Below are 19,155 nucleotides of genomic sequence, written 5' to 3' on the forward strand. Positions count from 1 at the left end.
TCACGTTTCGTGTCCAAATTGAAGAGTCGACGGATCAACGCCTAGCACCTGGCATCCGCTTCTTCATTCCCTCTTTTTTTTAATAACAGCCAATTCAGGACAATGTTTCCCTTCTTCCTTAACGATGCCCCCCACCCCTCCCCAAACTTTTTTTTTAACGATCATCTGCGACATTTGGCCAAATGTCATCAACAATCATTAATCAAATTGCCAGCGAAAATGGCAAAACTCAAAAGGGCTCAACGTGAGCAGATGATGGACAGGTTCACTTTACTCGCGAAAAATCCCTCCTCGTGTTCCATAAGCTTCTCGCAAAGTGTCGTAGATATTAAGTTGTTGTCCTCTCTCTCTGTCTCCCCCCCTTTTCTTTTATTATTTCCTAACGGGCAAAAAGACGTATAGCCGAGAAAGATATTAGAATGCACATCTGCGATGTTGCTGACATGTCAGAAGAGAGGGGAGATGGGGGAGGAAACAAAAAAAAAATAAGCTGTCTGAATCATCATTAGTCATAGACGATGGCAGCCAATGACTTTATGCCATCCGTCCGTGTGTTTTTCAATAGGTGAAAAAAACTGGTCAGCAAGCGAGAACGTTCAATCACGAATAACAAGCGGCTTATTTTTTTGTTTGGATTTCTAAAGTATTAAATCTTAAAAGACTGGCCTTTTAAACTAATGAAAAAGAAAAATGAATATGGCCCGATGGATCAATACATTTTTCATAGCAAAAAAAAAATGCTGTTTAGCTTATTGTTGTTAAGGGGCAATCCAATTCCGATGGATTTAGCCAAGAGGCAAACGATACCATCTCCTGTTGATGGATCGTCCATCTTGAAAAGAAAAAAAAATTATATCCAAACACATTTCCAGTCAAAAGAAACAGAAAAAAACACGCAAAACAGATCGTCCGGAAGAAAACGGGGCCGCCAAACCGATTCCGGCTGAGCTGAGAGAAAAACTTTGTGCCCTTAAAAATACAAGGGAAAAAAAAGAAATGAATAGAAGAAGCTCGGATATCCTGTTTTTTTTTTTAGCGTGATGTTTGGCCATTCGCACGACTAACGCCCCAATCTTTCACACCCGCACTGTCTTTCTGTCCCATCCGGAATGATGGGATTCCGGACGGCCCCATTCTTCACCGCAACAGCACGGTTGGACGGCTGCCTCCCTCTCCCATTTTCTGCGTACGCGGCGACCGACGCACTTTAACTGCCCCTACGTGCCAGCGTTCACGCCCTAATAACAAAGAAGGAAATAAACAAACAGGGGAATCGCCGCTTGTTTTCTTCTTTGCCAACGCATTCACGAAAAAGACACACCAACAAATTGATTGTTCTATTTCAAGTTAAATTTGAAACAATAAAAAGAGGCCGATCTATCAGTTTTGAATTTTCCCCTTCGATATGTTGTGTCATGTATAAATAAAGTAAACGGAGAGCTACTGTGACACGGTAACGATCAAACGTCAGGCTCATTAAAGACAGCCGCCTTCCTCGCGCAACGATCAAGTGGGTGGCGTGATATACCGGCAGCAAAAACAAAAACGAGCTACTCCTTAACGATTGCGGTCAACAGAAGCGCTACACGCGAGAGGCTGTTGAACTTGCGCATGCAAATTACACGAAAATAAATAGACGGGCGGGGGAGAGAAAAAAGAGAGAAAATTAACACCGAGGAGGATGCGGAGGAATAAACAAAGATGATTGTTCACTAGACAAGTTAGTGGGTTAGAGGCGAAACCCATTTACACTCGTCTCAAGAGAGACCCTCGTTTCCCTCCCCCTTTTTTTTTTTCAGAGCAAAGGCGCGTCAATCAACTTCGGTCATCGACTTCCCGCTGGCGACAACCCATCGGCCGCATCACTTGACAATTGATGCAACGCTCCACCTAGCAGCCATTAGCTCCACATTCGTGACTAGTAAAAAATAAAAATAAAATGAGTCGCAGTTATTTCGCACTCCCAACATTTAAACGCAATTATTTTGAAATTCTGTGACGCGGCAATCTGGAAATTGCCTTCATTAATAACGAGGAGAGAGATACACCAGATGTTTCCCACTGCCATTTTTCTACCGAAAATAGTATACCACCGTATTATTATGTAAATGAGGCATCGCGGATGGTACGGCTCACGCGTGCAACACAAATTCCCACAAGAACCATCTGCATAAATGGGCCGTGTAAAAATTCAAAAAACTTATTTCTAAGAGGATTGCAACAAAACCGATTCCCAATCGCCTCCACTTTCCATTCAATGTTTATCCAATTTTCTTTTTTATTCATTTTTCGATGGGTGTGTATGTAACACACACGAACGCAATATTTAAAAAAACGAGGGGTTTGTCCTATTCTTTTCGGTGTCAATTAAAAAATGGAGGGCGATGATTCCCCAACCCCATCATTACCTTTTTTTCTTGTTCCAGTCATCCCCCCCCCAAAAAAAAAAAAGACGCAATGACAACAGACTGACACAATCTATCTGACGGACAGTGAAAATACAATAGAGCGTGGACCACTCCAGGGGGAAAAGAAAAATTATAATAAAATTCTTGTTTTCTCTCCCCCCTTTTCGGTCTCTCACCAAAACATTTGGGATCCGCCTCCTTTTTTTTTTTTTTGGATAGAAAACAAAAAAAAAGGGAACCGACGACTGCGGGGCGCTACCAGAAAGAAGAAAAAAGAAAATTCAGTTGGCCCCCTCCCTGTTTTTCAGACCACGTTGATGGAACTGATGGACCTTTTGACACCAGAGTGACAATGAAATTAGTTTCAAAAGAGAGAAAAAAGAAAGAAAAGGGAGGGAAACCCAACAATACTTTTAGTTGATTAAATTTGATCATTTCATTTGGGAACGTTATTTCTCACGACACTCCAAGTGAGATTTTGAATGAATATCGAAAAAAATATATATACACAAATAAAAAGAATAAGAAAAACTGTTGAATGTTTTAAAGGCCGGCGTGATGGACGTTTCCAGCAGACAACCAGTTACATGACTAGGCACAACAGCTGTTTGTTTTTTTCTTTTCTTCCTGAGAACGTACAGCACTAGCCGTAGAATAGAAAAAGGGAAACCGACAAATAATAATTTTCAAACAAAATTCTTCTCTTTTTCTAGCGATGATGTTGTTGCCTCTCTTCTTCTTCCTTTCCAACCTACTCATCGCCGTAACATCGCAAAACACAGTGAGATCTCCATGACTCGTCTCAAAATTGGAAAACCATTTTTTTCTTTCTTTAAAAAAAATAAATCCGATGAATATAAATCAAAACGCATGTGTTGCAGATGGGATCACACACACACACACAAAAAAAAAGATTACGAATAGAATGATATAGGCTTTATATGTAAGCCACCCAAGTAAGGCAATATCTCCACCGGACCTATAAGGAAACTTGGTCGCCCCCCTCCCCACCCAACTTTCAATATTCGAGACATGTCATATCGTTCGAACCCGGAAAAGTGTTGAATAACGTTCTCTTTTTTTTTTTTTTTTTACTTCTTTCGCGGTGCTTTACGTTATTTCGACGGCTAAAAAGGCAAAAGGGGGCAAGGGAATTTCATTACAACGTCACAACAGCCATTAAGTCGGCCCGGCTTTTTTCTTCTTCTTTATAAGAGATCGAGCAAAACTAGCACTAGACTGTTACTCTTTTTAAGATCCCCCCCTTTTTTTTTTTTTTTTGTTACGCCACGCCTGGCACTTAGCCCGTCATGCCCTCCCCCCTCAGACACAGAACTTCACCACCGTTCCTTTTTTTTTTCTCCCTTTCTTTTCCCATCGATTGTTCACCCGACACTAGACGCTCATTGCCCGCCTTTCAGCATCAAAGTATATAACAGCAATGAAACGTTAGATGCGTAACCTTTTAACGACTGCTGTAATAAAACACAAAAGCTTTCACTTCAAATGTGATCTAATCATTTGCAACGTCATCAAAAGAAAGTAAAAAAAAAAAAAACAATTAAATGCAGTTTGGAAAGATTGAGACATCCGGGAATGAAAAATATCCCATTAATGAATTTGCATCTATGAGACATCCACCACCTTATCTGCTAGACATCCACCAGGGGAAGGCAACACACACACACAAAGATGCGGGGCAGCTTTATTTTTTATTTATTTTAACAACCCCACCAAGGTAGCGATCATTAAGCAAAGTGGATTGATGTGACAAGTCACAGGCACGGACGAAACTAAACCGTAAATCTTTTACACATACACACACACACACACAAGAAACGCAACAAAACAAAACAAGAAGCTGCGCTATATTTTATTATTACGACTTTCTTTGGGAGTCTCTCACACACACACAGACTCGTCCCCATCCCCCCCCTTTAAAAAATATATTTTTTCAAAGAGGTGTTCTTCTCTTCGGACACAGCCCATGAAAAATGACTCGCTAATGAACGGCCACAAAACGCAGGGAGCGAAAAACATGAGACTATTGGGGAAAAAAAGAGAACCGTGACCAACAACAGAAAAATAAAAGGAACTCTTTCACCGTAAATCAACCCCCTCTGGAAAACGGTTAAACAACATTCTCCTTTAAAAAGAAACCAGAAGAAGTTCTCTCTTTTTTAACAGTCAATGTGTGTGTGTGTGTGTGTAAATGTGCTGGATGGGAAGTGATCATTAAAACGAGAAAGATATCGGAAGATGTGCTGCGGGCGGTCGATAAAACTCGTAAAACGGGAAAGAGAAAAACGACACATTAGGGAATTTGAAAATCAATTTTCTTTGTTGCGACACCTTGTGTCGAACGATGTGCAACTCCACATTGAGAAAAAAAGAAAAAAAGAAAAAAATGGAGACATTACTCTCATTGGCGCAGTTGTGGGGTAGAGCAGCGAAAACGATCGATATTTTAAACTCTGTCGAACCCAAAACCTTTAATGGGCGCATTTCACTGTTCAGTGTCTATAAATAATAAGGGATGTGCGGGATGTGTGCGTGAGCGCGGCAGCTTCATTATAAAAGCCTCGCACCACTAGTTCGCTCGAGTGGACAATTTGGATTGCGCACATTGAAACAAATCCAACAGGCATAGGGAGGAGGAGCAAACGCAAAACAAAACGACATCAGAAAATAAAAGGAGTTCAACATTCTTTCCCGAAATGTCATCGATATAACAACAGAAATATAAAAAAAAGATAAAAAAAGATTGTTCCTCTTTTTTTTTCTTCTATTCAGACAAGATGGATTAATGCCAAGTTGTTGGATAGTACAAGAGCTACTAGTAGCCTAGTACGCAAAGGCCCCTTCCCGTCAAAGTTTGCCATGTCCAATATCACGCACACCTGTCCACCTTCTCACTCGAGCGTATTACGCGTCGTCCATAGTTACATACGTTTCTTCTTTCTTTATAATAATTTTCCTGTAAAAATCCCTTATAATTAAACAAAGCAAAATTGGCCCAGCGCTCACTAAACAAATTCTTCTTCTATTCTGGCGGAGCATCCGGTCGCGTGTTTTATCAATTATACACCCACCCACCCACACACATGAAGAGATAGGACATAGACATACTGCGTGTCCCATCGATCCGAATTCTGTGTATGTCGGTACAGACGTCATTGAATCCCCCCCCCTTTTTTCCCTAGGAAAAGAAAACTTTTCCTTTGTGTTGTGATGTATTTACACATCGCGGTTGCACACAGGTTCACTGCATCCAACCAGTCTCATCATTTGTATCCATCTTTTTTTGTGTGGTGCCTTTCGTATGGCGCTCCTAGTTAATAAATTGTGTTGGCTACTAGTCAAGGTGCCTAAAGAGAGAAAGGGACGTCTTAATAACGAGGCAATCACAGCTCGCTAATTGAAGAAAATGAGCAATCCGTGAGCACAAATAACAAGGTCTCTCCACTCGGGCGATAACTGTAATAGTTTAACGGCATACTTTGATCGTCGTTGTTGACGATAAACATTTGAAAAAAGAAAAAAAAAATAGGGGGGATGGCAGGTCCCGAAAACAAACACTCGGTCACGTTGTCGTCCTAAATCTCCACCTACGACCACAAATAAAAGAGCACAGGGCGCTAGAGTAACAGGGGCAAGGCAAACAAATTTAAAAATGAGAATGAAACTCTTCAAGAGTCAAAGTGAAATTTACAGCTTTTTTTTTTGTTGTTTAAAAGCGTTGCGGGAGAAAAAAAGAATAAAATCCAAATTGAATCTATTTTAAGTAAACCACAGGCCCGAAGATGAGGAGGAACCACTCTGGTCTAATTGGTCCGATCGATAGAAAACGTCTCTGTGTTGTGTGTGTTCCAGGTTACAGTTAGCTGTATATTTTTTTATTTGATCGATTGATCTCGTTAATTCTCCCCCCCCCCAAAAAAAGTCGTGAGTTTGTCTGCCCACTAATCATCAATTCCGTGTAGGCAGACAGACGCGTAATTTGCCTATTCAAACCCGGTTCACTGTCACACACACACACACACAAAATATTTTACGAAAATGGCTTAAATAAATAAATGATAGACGAGACTGACAAGAACAAGAGAGAATAATCACATGCAAATGCAAATTCGCACGACTTTTCTTACGCTTTTCTGGAGCTCTTTACTGTTGTTTAAAAAAGAAGAAAAACTATGGATGATATATACGAAGGTATATAGACACGCGTCAACGATGTTTGTTTCCGCCTGAAGGATGCACGTCAAAGTCCCATCCAATCACGATCTCGTAATCAGAATCGTGTGCACATACAGGTCTTCTACGTGCAGAAACAGAAGGGAAAGAAAAAACAAAATTCTTTTAACATTTTTCTCGCAAAATAAACCACCAGCATGAAACCCCATTTTTTTTTTTTTGGTTTTGTTTTAAGAAGGAGAGTTTGGTTGGTTATATAGAACGTTGAAAACAAACACACCTCGGCGATATCATTTTACACGTATCTGAAAGAGGGAGAAAAACACATTCCACGACATGCACTGCGCTCCGCGTAGAGAGAACCCCACCTCCGTCGTAAATGAAATGACGAAATGATATTTTTACAACCAGACGCAGAAAGAGAGAAAAAAAAATTGAGCAAAGTAACAACCCCGTCCGCTAGATAAGATTTCACTGGAACTAGAGGACGTCATTGAAATTCTTGTTTTTAATGAAACAACGTCCACTTCAATCGTCACTTTCATTTTAAAAGAGAAGAACAATGGAGAAGAAAAAAAAAAAACGCTATTCTCTTTTTGTGTGTGTGTGTAAAACAAGTCCCACCCCAAATTTTTAAAATATGATTTTTAAAATATGATTTTAAAAACCAAAAAAAAAAAAAAAAGACAAAAGAAACGAAACCTGGACATGTGTATACATTTACAGGGCACGATAACAACGAGAGAGAGAGAGAGAAACCAGTAGACTATAAACAGTTTTGGCTGTTTGCCCAGTTATTTTTCCAGCGTAATTCTATCCGCCACACAGACACTCACGACTCCCCCCTTCATCTCGCAACGGATCACATGTTCTGCCAAGCGGATTTGGCGTGTGCCAGTCGTAAGATTTCCCCCCCCCCTTCTTTTCGTCGATAAATATCGCTCAGAAAAGAAACAAAAATGAAGCACGAAAGAACGCATCGATAACAATGCAAGTCTATTACGTTAGAGAACGACGACCATCCATCAAAATGTGTAGCATCAACACACAGACACAGACACAGACACACACTTGTTGTGGTCATATCAGTCTTGTGGCATCATCCCCGTCCTCCCTTAAAAGAAAAAAAAAAGGGGAAGCTACGACAAGTTTATTCAAATCAAAAGTCTCGTGAAAAAATAATAAAACATGGCGCATCAAATTGGAGCAAACACGAGCGACCTGTCCGACACGCTATAGGTGTGTCTGCATCTGGTAATGAATAATAAATGACTTGTATGATAACTATGATTTTTCCCGTTTCATTCTTGCTTTACAACAGTCCCCTCTTCCTCTTCAAAGTGTGTTTGAAAATGCAGTAACGCGTGAAATGGATGCCAGGCGATACGTCAGCTGTCTGATTTTATTTAGTGGCTCTTCGGGCCATTTCTCCCCCCCTTTCCTTCTACGTTGGTAAGAACTTTTTCATTTTCTACCATTTCACTGTGTGACCCTACTGCTGCAACGATGTATTATTGTCGAAAGAATGTTAGGCAGACGGGCGCCGCCGCCCCGCTGGAACACACCAAGAAAACATTCTTCTTCAAATTTCTTTAAAACTTGAAAAAAAAAAAAAAAAAAATCCCTCACACCATCCGTTTCTTCTTTGCAGCGGGAGCTGAAAGAGGAATTGGCCGGCGTGACAGACGGAGGCATTGAAAACAAAAAAAAAGAGTTTCGTTTTCCATGGCTTAAAAAAAAAAAAACGGTGTATATGAGCGCCCATCACCGATTTATGGGCCAAAGAGAAAACGTAAGAGAGATGCTCGAGGATTCTTTTTTTACGTAGAGTATCAGACAGAAGGTTACACTTTTGGAATAGGGTTTGAAAATTCCAGCAACGACAACCAAAAGAATTTTTTTTCCCCAACTGGCAATGTCGCAATCAGTTCTAGAAATAATCGTCTGCTGCTGGAATTTCCCCCCCCCATCACCTTTAGCTTTTGTGATGGATGAGCCTTTAAAGGGAGTCATTACCGATTCTTTTATCTTTGCTCCCATTTTTTATGTTTTTAAATTCCCATTTGAAAATGTCTAAACATGTTGCCCTGAAATATGTGAACGTCTGAATGTTTACATAGCCAGTTGTTGGGAAGATTCAAAACACAAAAATGCACAAATGGATATCGTTTCCAGGAAAACGGCGAGAGCAACGATTCCAATCAAGTTCAACTCTTCAAAATTACACGAGCGTTTCTCCCTGTCTAACGATCAGCTTCGATCTTTTTAACAAGTCCCTTTAATCTTTAATACAAACAACAAATTTCACAAAAATAAAAGATCGAAAATAAAAAAATAAAAAAAAGGAAACGGGCCAATCAAAAGTCTATTGAAATCGACAACACGAAACTTTGTTTTCCCCCACCACTCCATTTTTTATTCAAGGGCCGAAGGATGTGTGCGATGTCGTCACGCTGGTTGACGGGAACCAGAAGATCCATCAGACTCGACTCCTCCCCCTTTTCAAAAACTCCACCCGCACGATGTCGACGTCTTTTTCGACACCGTTAAAACTGCTGTTAAACTCTCTGCTGTGTGCGTTCGCGTGATTCCCCCATAGAAAGAAAATAGGCCTCCCCCCCAAAAAATATTTTTCACCCAGAAAAGAAAAACAAAAGAAACGCGTGCTGTGTTACACTCACGCAAACTCTCCCTTAAAACTCATCGCCAGGGTTAGAGAAGCACATCGAAGGGTGTGGTTGTGACATTGTAGGAAAGGGGAAACAAAACAAAAAAAATGGGACCTTTGATAAGGAGATGGCGAGAGCAATGGGGGAGGAGTGTGGTCCCATTGAAAAATATTCTCCCTCCCCCCCTTTTTCGTGTGTGTGTGTCGACCACAAAGCCAAGCACTGCTACACAATAGAAACGGGATCGATCGAGTTAGTGCAAACAAGGCGGGGTTCTTCCATCGTCTGGAAAGAAAAAAAATTCACATTTCCTTTTTTTTTTTGTGTGTGTGTTTAGATTCCCTGTCAAGTCTCTAAACCAAAGTGAGGATTCAATCCTCAAAAAGTTGATGGCATTTTCCAAAATAGTTTTTTTCTTTTATCGTATGCATCCTCCAAGCGTACAGAGGGAAGAAAACCAGCAATTGACACAAACAACAATCTCCAGATTGGCAGACACAAACAAAAAGAAAAACTGAAAAATCCCGAACAAAAGACTCTCTCACTTTGTGCAATCAGATTTTTAAAAAACACAACGATAGAAGAGGGGAAAAGCGGATACAGGAAGAATCCAATGTTGTTGAACACATACGGGCAATAAAACAAAACAAAAAAAAACAATTTTTAAATAAAAATCCTTTTATGTTTAGAGACGGGGATTCTCTCTACCAAAAAGGGTGGGGCAGTCCCAAGCTTTTAGTAATACCAGTGGTAACAACATGAACGAACGGATAGAGAGCGCCTATCGACCCTGTTTGCCTATTATCAATTTATTTCCCATATACATTTTGGTAGTCGCTTTTGGCTTGAGCGGTCCGCCCGTGGATTGTGGTAATGTACCGCCATTTTAAAAAAAAACGTGAAAACGTGAATGGGGGAACGATGGCATCTATACGAGAGAGCTGCTATAATTACAATTTTAAAAAAGAGAGGGGGAATAATGGCGTCGATTGCGTTCGGGACTCTGGGAAAAATCATAAAACACCAAGTGGGGGGGAGTGACCGGTTCACGGCCAACAACGAGCAATAAATCAATTTCCCTTTTCATCGTATCCCAATCAACTAACAATAAAAAAGAAACAAAACCAAAAAAAAATCCTCCACATTTTTTTTTAATTATTTTTAGAGGGGGGGTTATTTGATTTTTATATCGTGCGCGTGCACAACTGCTGGAAGTTGCCCTTTCGTCATCGCAACTGTTGACACGCCCACGCTACATTTCGTGATTTATTCAACCCCCCAATCTTATTTCTCATGCGCCAAAAAGTCCAGTGTGCATCCCCCCTCCTTTCTCTTTTGATTCTTATGATAATTTCATTTTCAATCAAAATGTTCTTTCGGCGTTGGAAAAAGAAAATCTTCTTTCACACGCAGTTCAGCCCCCCACACGATTTAGTCCGTCCTATCGCACAAAGTCACGCACACGCAAAAAACGGCGATATTTCAGCAACGTCAAAAAGGAAAAGAAAAAATAAATCTGACGTGAAAACGTTGATTCCCCAGATACAAGAAAAAGGAGGAGGATTGATGGATATGGCTTTTTATTTTCAAAGAAAGGCGTGGCAAAACGAGAAGAAACAAAAAAAATCCGCATTTTCCCGCACTGATCGACAAAAATCGAGAAGAAAACGGCCCAATCGCAGCGATGCAGACGTGAAATCGATGACACACGGCGTGTCACACACACACACTCGACATGAGCCACATATCATTCAAGCAGACATCTATTCCCCACACACACACACACACATTACCATAAAAAGAAGAAAATGATTCACGGCTACCGGAGACAAATTCCGGAAGCCAAGCCTTTTGTTTCCACCCCACCCCGAAAACTAAGAAGAAAGATAAAGGCAATGTTGAAAATATCCCGCGTGACAGACTAGCGCTGCTCGTTTCTCCACACCATCATATCACGTTGATGGATGAAGACGGATCGAAATGACGAAACAACAGGCAAAGGTCCAAAGGTTTCGTATTTTTTGTTGTTGTTGTTGAATTTGTTTCTTACCTTGAGACGAAACGGCGTTCAGGTAGGCGGCCAGCAACAGGAGCGCGGCCGATGAAGACGAGGCGGCCATCATCTCAAATGAAACGTGACAAGCACGTCCGGATAGGCGAATCAGATCGGGCAACAAGAAATAAAATCCCTTCGTGATTCACCAAAGGTCCTGAATAAAAAGAAAAGGAGAGCGTGAATGACGAGAGCAATCGAGGATAATTGGATTCTTATTTAGATGGCGAGTCGCATACAGGATGAGAAGAGTAATCGAAAAGAATCTTTTTCAGAACACATATCGCATTGCTATGTAAATTTATGACTTTTCGACAGTGATTGGATTCACGCTCCTTTCTCGTCCGATTCCACATCGTAAAACGCCAGCTGAATGACTGCACAGCTTCAACATCCAAATTCTTTCGTGATATTCTCCAAAGGGATAAAAAAAAACAAAAGGGTCCAACATCTGCGTCGGCTATTGTTTCGCCCGTTGAATCAGATTATTAGCCATTTCGATTTCTTCTGCGTGTTACCGTCTGACAACGAGATTTGGCCAAAATTGGGATCCGTCCATCACACCAACACGCCACCTCCATTTTCTTTTTTCTACTCGTTTGACCGATAAGTGGCTTGATGATGGATCGGAGGTTAGATAACGTCTTTTCCCTTTTTATTTTTTTTTGTTTCGCTACTGGGGCAACGAGAATGTGTTGTAAGACACAAACATATGGATCAATACAATCGTCTCTCCACCCTCGCGTTCGTCGGAACGCTTTCCCCTCCCTCCGCGTTCTCAGAAGAGCGGGAATGTGAAGTCGTAGATTGGCTGATGGGTGCACAACTAGAGAGAGGGGGGAATCCGGGCAAAGGAAGCCGGAAGCCTTTTACACACACACATACACATGGACGATAGACAAACATGCAGTTGTGTGAGCTATTCGCCCTTTTGTTGTCTTGTCACTAATATCAACTTTGTCATTCCTCTGAGAAAGAGAAAGGAAAAAAAACGAGTTCGTTCTTTTGTCCTCGATGAAGCGGTCGAGTTGCCTTTCTACCCTTGTCCGTAAGATAGTAATGAGTCATAATGAACTGTTAAGATTTCCTTCATTAAGAAAAATTAATAAAACCCAAGGCCGAAAAACTCATGAATCTTTAAATAGAGGGGATTCTAAAAAAAGGAGTAATTATTCAAATCCCTCTTTTCTCTCAGCTTAAAGAAACAAAACAAAGGCAGTCTTTTGTTTCTTAAATAAAAGCATAAGGTCAGTATGATAATTCCCTCATGCTAATCCTTCTTCCCTCTCCCTTCGGGAGGGGGCTTTGCAATCAGGCGGAACTTAACAATCTCAACCCTTTCCTTCCCTGAAAACTGAAGGGAAAGAAAATCTTAAACATGCAAATGGACTTGGAGGACGTCGTAACAGAATATTGTGCACCTTAAAAATTCAAACGTTAGGACTCCATTATTGACAGCAACAAAAACAAGGAAGAAGATTGTTACACAAACAATAACGTTCGTTTCATTGATTTTTCTTGGAATTCAAAACAAAGCCAACCCCATTGTTTTGCTGGCTTTTCAACAAAATGATTAATGGGTACACATTGAGGCAGGCCCATTAACTTGCATTACTACCCCCCCACTCTTTCGCAAACGGCACATCGTTTCGGGGGATCCCGCCTATTAGTATCACATGAGAATCTCTCTTTCACTAACTTATAGACTAGCTAGATAAAGAAAGCCACAGACGTATTTCTCTCCGCTGACGCTTTTCTTTTATTTATTTATTTATTTCCGTGATTTATTTTTATCTATTTATTATGACTCTTGAAGCAGTACGAGACCGCACAAGAGCCATTGCTCCCACGCTACCATCGCTACGACGACTAATGCGTATCAAATTGACATAATCAAAGTGATAGCGGATAAGCTGTTTGGGAATTGGGGACGCACTAAATATTACGAGCAGCGCGGAGCCCAACCCCCCCTATGCCTCCCACGTCTTCCGGCAAACAGGCGGACAAAAGCAAAATAAGAAACTGTTAGTATTAAAAGAAAAAAAAACCGTGGATTTAATCTGCTCCGATTGCGTTTGACTCTCTCTCTCTCGCAGCGTTAAAAAACAACACACATACGGTGTGTCTTCCTCTCTAGAGTGCCGAGGAGGTAGAGTAAACCCGACTCGTCCAAGTGGTTCTCTTTTTTTCCCTTGCTCTTTCGTATTTTTTTTTTTCCTTTTTTGAGGGGTTGTTCGCTTTTCTTTCTGCTTCTTTGGCTTGATGGGATATATATATATTTTTTTAAATAAAAATATAAGAAGAAGAAAAAAGGGACACAACTTTAAAGAGAGAATGGAGCAGCTGGATGTGTTGGAGCGGAACCGTTTCGTTACGCACTCTGCTACAGCAGCCCGACCGTTTCCCACACCTTACGTCAATATCGATAAGTAAAGAAGAATGTAAAAACAACAACATCACATTCACTTGAAAAGCAAAGCCTCTCTTTATAAATGGGGGGAAAATGCGATTTAAACCAATTTTTTTTTTTTTAAGAAAATAAAAATGAGGGTGAGAGCGAACCTATCCGGATGTGGCAACCGAAATTGAGCGACCCCCCATCAATTAAACACACGTATATAAATTATTTCCCCCCTCTACTACTACAAAAAAAATAAATAAATAAAAAATTGCTTTGGGCACAGTTCTAAGATGATTTTCTTTTTCCCCTTCGCTTTTATATCACTCGAGGGCATCAAGAGGTATTAAACAAGAAGCCCCCCCCCCCCCTTCTTTTCCACTATTGTGTTACACAAGAATTTAGACGAGTCACGGCCGACGTAATCCTCCTAGTCCTTTCTTGTTCCATCAGCCTCGCATGCCCCTTTCTATTTAAACGTACATCTCCTATAAAACAGACATCTAAAATAGAGAAAGGGAGAAAAAGTAGTGTAGTACTAGTTGAAATAACACAATGCAAAAGGGGAACAAAACAAAAAAAAAGATTCTCTCCCGACTTTGGATTGCATGCGTAACTCGCGCGGCCTGAAACAGTAGGAAGCCCCGTGACTACCCGAAAACCGAAAGCTTAAACTTCCCTCTCTCTATCCCCCTCATGTCTTTTTTTCTTTCCCCCATTCAGATGAGACCTTTTTTTCTTTATTATTCTTCTTTCTTGGAAAATATTATGTGGCATTTTCCACTTTCTGTTTTGTTTGGAACGGACGAGAAAACTAGGCGCTCACATCAAGTCACTTCATGTTTTAAACAAAAATCTTTTTTTTTGACAAGCAACGACTGAGATGACCCAACCACTCGCGATTGGAATCCCTACGTGTTAACTTGTAACACAATGTCGGTAGATTTGTTATGCACAGTTGAACGAACATATTTTTTTTATTTATTACCTGATTAGAGCTTCTTCGCGAGGCCATACATTCATTTCGCGAGAAATTATTCAACAGAAGCTCCTTTCTTTTCCGCTTTCATCTGGTAACGACAATCAAAAGAAAAAAAGGAATCCCGACGACAGCACGAACCTTCTCCTTGCGATTTCTCTCTAATCCAATTTGTTACCGAATACCACATTGACCGACAAGCAAGACGGGGCAAAAAGTAAAGCGTGTACCGAAGAAAAAAAGAAACGTGTGTTCGATCCGGACCGTTACACACGATCGGATTTGTTATCGTCGCACGCGCCTTTGACTAGCCATTTTCGATCCCGACACCGTGCCGTGATTGATTGTTTTTCTTTTGCAGGAAAAGAGGAAACAGATATCTGATCGGCGGGATTGAACGAACATCAACCCTTTAAAAAAGAAAGAAAGAAAGAGGAGACGTGCGCGCACCAAAGGTCCAATTAACCGAGTTAACTTGAGTATGACGCGCGCCAACTGCCCCGCTTTGAACGGCTTTTGACACGACACTTGATTAACATCGAGGCACAAGATGGTGGACAGGAAAACACTTTGCAAAGAGTACTGCAATTCTGACATTTAAATGCAGCCCTTATTTCGTGACAAATTATATCGGGACTGTAAACATCGGGGAAAACAAGGAAAAAATTCAAATTTTCAGAGACGAAAGGAAAGACGACGTCGGCCGCAAAGCTCATAATGGATCACTTGATGATACACACGAGAAAAAGGAGAGGGTCAGTCACGTGATCGTCTTGTCTACTACAATAATCTAGCGCTCGCTACACATACAGCCCTTGTCGTGTGTAATTAGTTACTGCTCACGTAGCTCTGCCCTTAATTTCAAACTTTTTTTTTCCTTATCAAAAAATTAGGATCTGAAAAATAAAACTTTTGTTTAGCTTTTTTTTTTACACACACAGGTGTAGAGATATCGTCTCACCTCACCAACTTTGTATTTTGAAACCTCTTTTTTTTTTCTTCTTTTCAAAAGAATAAAGAAAACTGACAGGTCAACACACGCTAACAAAAAAAAAAGTTCCATATCTACTTATGAGCAAAGGTGACGATGCAAACCTAAAAACCCAAGCCCTTTCCATGTACGTCTCTCTATATACACACACACACACAAACACACGCATATTTTATATAGCTTCTAGCGCCAAAAGAACTATCATCATCATCTTGAACCCAAAAGAAGAAAAAAATGGAAAGAGAAGGGTCAGACAGAGCCCCCGTGGGCAGAAGATACAAAAAAGAAAGAAGGAACTTACCCGTGTTGTGTCCACTGATGCAGCCGCACGTTCTTCCCAACGAGAAAAGCACAGCACACACACTCACTGCAGCACTGATAGACACACACACACACACACCTTCACACAAACAAAGTGACTATCTTGATATTACAAATAAAAGCTCGTAGTTAAAAACTACTAGATCTTTTTTTTTTTTGCAATAGAATTCCTAAAGGGCGAAATTGGAAGAGGGGGAGGTTGTGTGTGTTATCGCCAACCACCTGCCGTTTTTTTTTTCTCGGCCCCTTGGTGGACTATTCGAAGGGGGAAGGGAGAGAAAGAAAAAACACACAATCGGATGCACTTGGAGGGAAAATGAATCACCACGAGGCTTTTCAGCTGTTTTTTGCGTTTGCCCGGGAAAAATGTGCAGCGCTGTAACCACACGACGCAACAAAGGAAAATTAAGACGTGTGAATCAACAAGTTCTCGATCTGTTGTTGTTTTATTTTTTCACAAAATTGTTCGTCGAAAATGAGATGACCAAACAAACGAACCAGTTTTCTTTTTTTTTTTGTTACGTGTCGATTCACGTAGTGGGTCACAAACGAAATGGGTGGTCAAATTTGCTACGCCTTCCGGCGATCGAGTTTTGCATTCGTTACGAGGTCTGTTTCAGTTTTGAGTCTAGTTATGTTCTAATTGAATGTTGGTACGATGGAAAACCATAACACCACGAGAGTCAAAAACTAGAGAAACAGTGAAATAATCTAAAGACACGTGTGGGCGCGAACGCTTACAAGATGACGACTGATCTCCACAAAGGACAAACAGCGACTGAAGTTCTAAAGCGGACACCACCGACAACTCATCCTTTACCTGGTGGAGTGGGTACGAACGCTCGCAGCGCCATCTGCTGTTCAATGAAAACAACGCATGCGCAGCTGATTCTTTTTCTTTTTTTAAGACGAAAAAAAAATAATAATAATAAAATAACATAAATCAGAAAATCCATCACAGATGGAATAAAACGAATAAAAAAAAATCTTTAAGAGCTTTATGCTTTGGTTGCAAGGGCTAAATGCTTTGGCGACTACTTCTAGTCGACTCCAAAAATCCTTGACTGCTATGTATATACCCACTAATGCCGTGACGCTCTACTTTATAATAGTCAAGACTTGTAATCCATTCGAGTTCATTAGCGAAGGAAAGACGGAGAGTGACTAGAGCTATCATAGCTATAGCTAGCTCACGCTTTTGATAATAGTTATTAATGGCCAGCAGCTGCGACCCAGCCCTGGTCGGTCGTGCGAATGAAAGCAAACGAAACAAAAAACAAGTAAAAGGAATTTCCAATTTTTTTATGGTTTTTTATTTTTTTATTGCTCCTTTCGACACCTGAATGGCGTCCATTGGACACAGGAAGCAGTTGACGGTTTGCCCAAAATGTTTATTTTATTTTCCTTTTTTTTTTAATTCACCAGAGGGTTCCTACGTGGTAATGATCATCATAAAAACGAGAGAACTCTACGAAAATAGAAGGATTAACTTTAAAAAAAATTTGAAAAGGAATGAAAAAAAAAATCGAAATTTAATTTTAGATTTTTCCTTTCATCTGTAGGAAACTGAGAAAGAAAAATGTGGCGTTTATATTAGTTGTGGCTTTTGACCCCCTGATGCGTGAATGGGTCGGTCCAAACACAAACATCCCCACTCGTGTTACAAGCCCATTAACCTGATCGCAAGAGTTGGTCCTCTTACTCATTATGCAAATTTTTTTGTTCCTCATTTAATGTGGCGGGGTTGTAATATCAAAGTCAAACATTAAACGAGCGGAGCAACTTTATTTTTATTCGCTTTTAAATGGCAACCCTGGATTTTAATGTTATTATTCCCCGCTTAATCGAAAAGAAAATGATAGCCTAATTGTTTTGGCGTTCCCCTTTTTAACGATAATCTATACCATCTTAAAACAGAATGCCGAAAACTATCAATTTAACGAGAAGCACTTCAATAGAAAATAAAAATTGTTTTTCTCTGAAAGTTTAGATTTTCCTCTTTGGGCGTGACGATGACAACGAAGCGGATAGAAAAAGAGATTTGATTCCATCGGGTCTCTCTCCCCCCTCCTCTTTATCGTGCAATCCAACAAGATTCGACGCTTTTCTTTGATGCAATAATATTGATCATATTAAATGGATGGGTGGGTGGGGGCGTGAATCGACGAAGCGTGTTCGGTTATTTAAAAAAAAAAAAGCCGCGTGTGATTCTCAACAAAATAAAGAAAACTTAAAAAAATAAAAAAAACCGGGGGTGATGGATTTAAAAAGGGCGGGCTTTATAAATATCCACTCACGAATCAAGTGTACTATTACATCACGCAGTGCAAACATTTCTTATAGATGCTATCTGTGCGCGCCGCAGATGGACAGACGGCCCTATATTAAAAAGAAGTGGCTGGCCCACACAAAATGGCCGCCGTGTAAATATAGATAAGAGCTGTTCTACCCATCAGTCGAGTCCCCTCTCACTCTCTTTTCCACTAAAAGTCTCTCAGTCAACAGATTAATTTTCAAACTCGATCGATCAGGCAAGCTGGGCAAAAAAAAAATGGAGGGAGGTAGGAATAAAAAGGTCGAGACAAAAAAAAAAAGGGTCGGCACGCTATCGAGATTTTATGGGGGTTCCATGAAATTTATAGCAGCAACGATGGCCTTCTTACCTCTAGCAAGTCCTCCATTAGCTATTTAGGCTTAGTAACATCATCCTGTCGACGGCTATCAAGCCAAACGATAATCATCCCTTTTAATTCATTTACCTTTTCTTTGCAATCAAGAACCCCATACGAACAAAATGTAAACTTAAAAAATAAAAAAAAAATCTATTTCCCACCAACTAATATAATGGATTAATTGCGTCATCGAAACATTACACCGGCTCTTATTTCAATTACTCGGAAATTGAGCAAAACGATGACGGAATGCAAATGGAATCTTTGACGCCGGATCCAACTATATAGCCAATAAAAAATAAAAATACGAGACGAGGAGTCCATTTCGATCCCAACTTTGCTGCGCAATAGTCTATACACTATACAGAAATGTGCCTACTAATAAATATACGGTTTCATCCAGAAAGGAAATAAGGAATCAACAACGATCCAATTTCTTCCATCCTACGCCTACACTATTACACATTGCT

General features: G+C 40.4%; 1 protein-coding gene across 2 annotated transcripts in view; it reads right to left on the reverse strand.

Annotated features, from left to right (window-relative positions):
- Nucleotides 1-16,799, reverse strand: part of LOC116929369 — a 43,278-nt gene extending 26,479 nt beyond the window's left edge. For both annotated transcript variants that reach the window (XM_045178481.1, XM_045178480.1), the window contains exons 1-2: nt 15,994-16,799; nt 11,322-11,481 (exon numbers count right to left, since the gene is read on the reverse strand). In XM_045178481.1, coding sequence (XP_045034416.1) covers nt 11,322-11,394 — 73 coding nt within the window. In that variant the 5' untranslated portion in view covers nt 11,395-11,481; nt 15,994-16,799. The remainder of the gene's footprint in view (nt 1-11,321; nt 11,482-15,993) is intronic.
- Between the last annotated feature and the right edge of the window lie 2,356 nt (nt 16,800-19,155).

The sequence above is a fragment of the Daphnia magna genome, linkage group LG8 (genome assembly GCF_020631705.1).
Source record: "Daphnia magna isolate NIES linkage group LG8, ASM2063170v1.1, whole genome shotgun sequence".
In the NCBI taxonomy this organism is placed as follows: Eukaryota; Metazoa; Arthropoda; class Branchiopoda; order Diplostraca; family Daphniidae; genus Daphnia; species Daphnia magna.